The sequence below is a fragment of the Elephantulus edwardii genome, unplaced genomic scaffold, assembly GCF_000299155.1.
Source record: "Elephantulus edwardii isolate Elephantulus edwardi_28Jun2011 unplaced genomic scaffold, EleEdw1.0 scaffold00565, whole genome shotgun sequence".
Lineage (NCBI taxonomy): Eukaryota > Metazoa > Chordata > Mammalia > Macroscelidea > Macroscelididae > Elephantulus > Elephantulus edwardii.
Genome location: NW_006400315.1, coordinates 235,731 through 242,679, shown reverse-complemented (window position 1 = coordinate 242,679; position 6,949 = coordinate 235,731). Strand labels below are relative to the sequence as shown.

The 6,949-nt window shown below is 36.6% G+C and overlaps 1 protein-coding gene across 1 annotated transcript in view; it reads right to left on the bottom strand.

Moving 5' to 3' along the window:
• Positions 1–199: 199 nt before the first annotated feature.
• LOC102864725 (60S acidic ribosomal protein P0-like) overlaps positions 200–6,949 on the bottom strand; it is a gene marked incomplete at its 3' end in the record, with an annotated part of 148,055 nt that continues 141,305 nt past the window's right edge. The window contains exons 7-9 of the mRNA XM_006903317.1: positions 2,508–2,528; positions 1,732–1,758; positions 200–220 (exon numbers count right to left, since the gene is read on the bottom strand). Of these exons, the coding sequence (XP_006903379.1) occupies positions 200–220; positions 1,732–1,758; positions 2,508–2,528 (69 nt within the window). The remainder of the gene's footprint in view (positions 221–1,731; positions 1,759–2,507; positions 2,529–6,949) is intronic.

Sequence of the window (6,949 nt, the reverse complement as noted above, 5' to 3'; positions counted from 1 at the left end):
TCTGATTTCATTTCTTCTGGAAAATAAGGATAAAAAACCATTAAAAAGAAACAGGAGACCATTTAAAAAGAGAAGTTTCATTCATTTAAAGTTCTTTTCATAACTCAGTACCATGGACTCATAATTTTGTTCCCATGTATTCTAACACTAGTTTTCTTCTAATTATGTTATTTGTGCTCATGCAAAAATGAAAACATACCTTTATCTTCATTCATATTCCCTGAAAAAAAGAGAAAATTTAAAATATTGAGGGGAAATAGTTAAAAATCCATTAAATATATTAAGACAAAAATAGAATATAAATTTCAAATTGACTGGTGGATGCAGTTGGAAAGTATTTGTTTTACGTAATATAAGATACTTGTAGCCTTGGGATTTTTTTTGTAAATATTTTAACTCAATAAAATAACTTTTAACTATCTCATGATAAGAAACTCATTGCTCTAGAGAGTTCATTGCCTTTCTTTGTTCACATTGTCCTGATAATGACATTATTTTAAGGGCATTGTAAGTATAACATTATACCTAATCTCATCAAATCTACTGAATCAGTTTCAATTCATACTAATCATCCATTGGGTTTCCAAGGGATTAAATCTTTACATTGCTGAATACTCCTTCACAGAGGAGAGAAAGCTCAGAATGAGATGTATAGACACAGCGAGTACAGCAAGTGGCTCAAGTGTGTTAGAGATAATACAGGATAGGACAGAGTTCAGTCTGTTATTTCATGAGGTTTATATAAGTCATATTCTATGCATTGACAACTAAATCAACAACAACATATGTAGACTGATACCAGTAGTCAGGAGATTGGGAGATGTGTTGCATTGGGAAATCTTATAGTGAATGATACATTCTTGAATCAGTAAGGATATGCATCAGGGATGTATCCTTTATATCTGTTCAGTGTATATGCTGAGAAAATCTTCTGTGAATCTGGACTATATAGAGAGGAGGGCAGCTTTAGGAATAGAGGCAGATTCATCAAATAATTGTGTTGTACAAACGGCACATATTGCTTGCTGTAAGTAAGGAGGACTTAAAACGCTTGTGTTGGAAGATCAAGAACAGTTTCCAATAGGGATTACATCTGAAAATAAAGAAGACAAAATATTCAGCTCTAGGCCAATAGGAAACATCAAGACAGATAAAGTATTGAAATTGTCAGTGGTTTCTGAGTTATGAAACCTGAGTTTTATGTGGTCCATTAGTCATTTGGACTACTTTTTTCTATACACCATTACTTTTTTCCCCTCTTCTTTTTTATGGATTAGGAGAGAAAAATAGTTTTGACAGGCCAAAAACATAACCAACTGTTCCTACTCACAAAAATAAGGCATAAAACAAGGTTTTTGTGGATTATGTCAATTGATTTTGATTTCTCCCAAGACTGTAGTCCTGAAACATTTCAGGAAGCAAAGAGAGAGTTTGTTCAATTAATTATATACTTATATAATAAATATATTTACAAACATATAATAAGCATTTTTGCATTATATTTTAATGTCATTTTCTTTTGTCTTCTATTTTTGTACACAGTAAGAATTTCATAATAAATAAAAATACAGATGCACTTTCTTAGTAAAGAAAAAAATGAAAGAAGATAAAATCACTAGTAGAAAAACATTTATAAGACAATGCCAAAGCACTCATACCTATAACTTCACATAGTATAGGAGTGTAGATATGTCAATTATACTCTTAGTAGGTTATAAAAGTAAGACTCACCTTTCAAAAACTCTGATTTCATTTCTTCTGGAAAATAAGGATAAAAAACCATTAAAAAGAAACAGGAGACCATTTAAAAAGAGAAGTTTCATTCATTTAAAGTTCTTTTCATAACTCAGTACCACGGTACTCCTAGTTTTGTTCCTTTGTGTTCGAACACTATTCCACTTTCCTAATAGCTTGCCTCCAGAAATCCTACGACGAACCTGGATAAAGGATGAAACTCATGCAGGTGTCGAGGACTTTCGTCCATAGGGTGGCTAAGAGTTGCCTATGACGCGATGGCACGTAACAACATAGAGAGAGACCAGTTGGACTAGTGGACCAAAAGTGATGCTACTGAGACAAAGGGGGCTGACTCTAATCCGTGGCCGTCAGGTCTGCTTTTTAATTGTTGGTGGACAAACATTCTTCTAGGTCATGGAGTCCTAGTGTATTCACTTGTCATACAGAGGTAACTTGTGGTTGCTGTGAAGCTGAGCACTGTGACACTGATGAGTCAAATATGATAATGGTTACCCATGGTGGACAGTGTTTGGAAGTCCCTCTTTAAAACAGGCTTGGAAGCAGGAGTGTCATCCATTTCTGTAGATAGCTTGTTTTCGGAAACCCTATGAACTTGGAGAAAGGATGAAAGTTATGCAGGTGTCGAAGACTTTCATTCATAGGGTTGCTATGAGTTGCCTATGATTCAACGGCACTTAACAACAACAACATTCAAAAACTGATTTTCTTCTAATTATGTTCTTTGTGTTCATGTAAAAATGAAAACATACCTTTATCTTTATTCATATTCCCTGGGAAAAAAGATAAATAAATAAAATTAAAATATATTGAAGGGAAAGAGTTAAAAATCCATTAAGGAATATATTGAAACAAAGAAAAATAGACTATACATTTCAAATGTACTGGTGGATCTACTTGGAAAGTATTTGTTCTCTGTAATACAAGGTACTAGTAGCCTTGGGTTTCTTTGGCAAATATTTTATTTTCTTCAATAATGTAACTTTTAACTGTACCATGATGAGAAACTCATTGCTGTAGTGATTTCATTGCCTTTCTTTGTTCACATTGTCCTGATAATGACATGATTTTAAGGGCATTGTAAGTATAACATTATAACGAATCTAATCAAATCTACTGAATCTGTTTCAATTTATACTACCATCCCCGGGCTTCCAAGGGAATAAATATTTACATAACTGAATATTCCTTTATAGAGGAGAGGAAGTTCAGAATGAGATGTATAGACAGAGACTAGAGCAAATGGCTCAAGCATCTTAGAGATAATGAGGATGGTACAGGATAGAATATAGTTCAGATCTGTTGTTCATGTGGTTTCTATGAGTCATACTCTACTCAAAGGCAGCTTAAGCAACAACATCTGTGGGTGAACATGGACAAGGTGGAAATGGGCTCTGTGATAGCTGTAGCTGCGTGAGGGCCTATTTGGTGAACATAAGTGAGCCAAGCACACTTCCTTGCTGATAAAGCTGTTGTGCCACACCTGAGAAGCTGTGCATCCAAAATGACTACCAGAGGCTAGGGACTAGTCGAAACACTCATGATTTCTGCGATATATGTTCTCTCCGTATTGGCAATGTGCCCACATATGACTAAAAGTTTAAATTCTGCTGTACCCATAATAAATTTGAGTTGGCCAATTGACGTGCTTCTGGAGGGGTTTTTCTCTGTAGCACTCACCTTCTTCAGTGTGCTGCTGCCTTCACTATGACTTGGAAGATGCAGCAAACAACATTATATGTAGACTAGTACCAGTAGTCAGGAGATCAGGAGATGTATTGCATTGTGAAATCTCCTTACAGGGAATAGGGCATTGCTGAATGAGGAAGGATGTGCATTAGGGATGTGTCCTTTTTCTTTATCTGTTCATTCTGTATGCGAAGAAAATCATATGTGAAGCTGGACATTATGAAGAAGAAGGCAGCTTTTTCATCAGAGGAAGACTCATAAAATATTGTGTTCTTAAAATTGCACACTGTGCTTTTTGAAATTAAGGAGGACTTAAAACACTTGCTAAAGAAAATCAAGAACAAAAGTTTTCAATATGGATTACATCTGAACATCAAGAAGACAAAATACTCAGCACTAGGCCAATAAGAAACATCATGAGAGGTGGAGAAAAGATTGAAGTTGTTTATTATTTCATCTTGCTGGGATCCATAATTAGCACTCTTGACACCAACAATCAGATATCAGGAAACTTATTGCGTTGGGCCAATCTGCTTTCAGGGACATCACCAAAATGTTGTTATTGTTGTTGTTGTGATGTGACAGTTGAGTAGCTTGCGATTCATAAAAACTCTCTATACAAGAGCTCTAAACCTTGCTTTATCGGTTGCCAATATTATTGTCTCCCACATGCATATTCCCATTGCCTCAGATACTCATATGCAAATGCAAATCGAGGTCAAATAATGTAAAATAAGTCCATGGGAACCAAGATACTATCTTCAATCTACTTTATCTTAATTTCAAAGTCATATTAGAAATAGGTTTGAGGCATTAAACAGTAATGATTGAAGACCTGGTGAGTTGTGGGATGATTATCAAGGATATAATCCATGAAGAAAGCAAAAGGTCATTACAAAAAAAGTGGAGAAAGGAAAAACAAAAATGGATTTCAGAAAAGACTCTAATAATTGTACTGGAACAAACAGAGGCTAAAACAAAGGGAAAACGTTCTGAATTAAACTAGTCGAACAGATCATTTCAAAGGGCAGCTCAAGAGGACAAAACAAAATATCATAATGTGATGTATAGAGAGTTCTAATAAGAGAATATAAAGGGGAAAACTCACTCTAGAGTTCTCAAACTGAGAAAACTGAAAAATACATTTATACATTGAAAGATGCTACAGGAAAAATAGTGAATAACCTAGAAAACATCAAAAGAAGACATTCAGATGGTAAACAAACAGGTGAGGAAATGTTCAAGGGAGATCATCTAAGAGAGATGCAAATCAAAACAACTATAAGATATCATCTCATCCCAGGAGGAATAGCAAAATTTAGCAGAACAGCAAACATCAAATGCTGGTGAGGTTGTGGAGAAATTGGAACCCTTATTCATTGTTGGTGGTAGTGTAAAATGGTGCAACGACTATGGAAGGCTGTTTGGCTCTTTCTCAAAAAGTTACAAATAGAAATAACATTTGACCCAGCAATTCCACTACTAGAAATATACCCTAAAGAAATCATCACCACCACCCAAGAATATATATGCACACCCATATTTATTGTGGCTTTGTCCGCAATAACAAAAAGCTGGAAACGAACCAAGTGCCCATAAACAAATCGATAGAGAAGCTCTGGTATATTCACACAATGGAGTACTATGTAGCATTGAAAAACAAGGAACTCATGAATTATTATGCAAAAAGGATGACCCTGGAAGACATTATGCTGAGTGCAATATCTCAGTCATGAAAGGACAATATTGCACAGGGCCACTGTTGTAAAATGGGACTGACATCAGAGTTGAGGGAAGACAGAGAAGGAGGGGAGGAATGACATATATTGCATTGAAACAGATGAGAGAGAGAACTGTTTAAAAGGGATATAGGTGGAGAAGGGGGACAGCCAAAGGACTTTGAAACCCTCTGCCCACTTCCCAGGTAACTGTGGACCGCCCGGGATCCATTTCTCAGTTCGGGCAGAAGGGAAAGAAAGAATTCTGGACAGGAGGAGAAGGGGGACAGCCAAGGGACCTTGAAACCCTCCGCCCACTTCCCAGGTAACTGAGGACCATGCAGGATCTGTTTGGGCCCGAGGGCCACAAAGAAAAAAACCTGTCTACATATCAGTTCTACAGGACCTATCACCTTCATTCGGGAAACATTACCACTAAACTTAAGAGACACCGGTAATAGCATAAGAAACTATCAGCAGCCGATGTGTTTGGAATCACAGAAGCCAAGGAAGTTTCAGATATAAGCTAGCAGATCAAGGGCTGGACAATGGGAGATCAATGTTGAAGTGAGTGGGTAGAACTGGATCGGTATCCTGGTGGATGGTGGAGCAGGGAGATAAGTGAGTAAAGATATGAGTGCCAAAGGCATGGACAAGACTGATACTAATGATTAACTCCACAATAAGGGATATATCTTTCACTTTTCTGTAAAATGCTAGTCTGTCTGATACTTTTCTAAATCTGAATATTCAGATTAAGACAGAATAGGAAGAAGGCTTGGCCATCCACTTCTGAAATAGCAGGCCTGTGAAAACCCTATGTACAACAGAACACATGTAGAATAACAGCACAACTGAGGTGGAGCTTTCATGTATGGAAATACAAAGGAAGAGGAAAAGTTGTAAGCAGACCCTAGTGATTGGGACATAGAATGTGAGAACCATGAATGTAGGAAAATTAGATATTGTTAAGGAAGAAATGGAACGCATAAATATTGACATACTAGGCATCAGGGAGATGAGATGGACTGGCATGGGGCATTTTGAGCCAGATAATCATATGATATATTACTCTGGAGATGAAAATGTGAGGAAAAATGGAGTTGCTTTCATAGTTAAGAAAGCCATTTCTAGATCCATCTTGAAGTACAATATTGTCAGTCCTAGGATTATATCTATACACATACAAGGAAGGCCAGTGAATACAACTATCATTCAGATATATGCACCAACAACCAGAGCCAAGGAAGAGGAAATAGAAGCCTTTTACCAACTTTTACAGTCGGAGATAGATTGAACATGCAATAAAGATGCATTGATAATAATGGGTGACTGGAATGCAAAAGTTGGGAAGAGAGAAGAAGATTCAGTAGTTGGAAAATATGGACTTGGTGACAGAAATGTAGTTGGAGAGAGAATGAATTTTGCACAATGACTTGTTCATTGCAAATACGTTTTCTAAGAGACATAAATGCAGGTTATATACATGGATTCCACCTGATAATATGCATAGGAATCAGATTGATTACATCAGCAGAAAGAACCACTGCAGAAGCTCTATATCAGCTGTGAAAACTAGGCCAGAAGCTGATTTTGGAACAGACCACCAACTACTCATATGCAAGTTCAAGCTGAAGCTGAGGAAAATTAAACCAAATCCACGGCAAATAAAATATGAGTCTATCCCACCTGAAGTTCAGAATCATCTCAGGAACAGGTTTCAGGCCTTGAACATTAATGAGTGAAGACCAGACGAGTTGTGGGAGGATATCAAGGGTATCATCCAG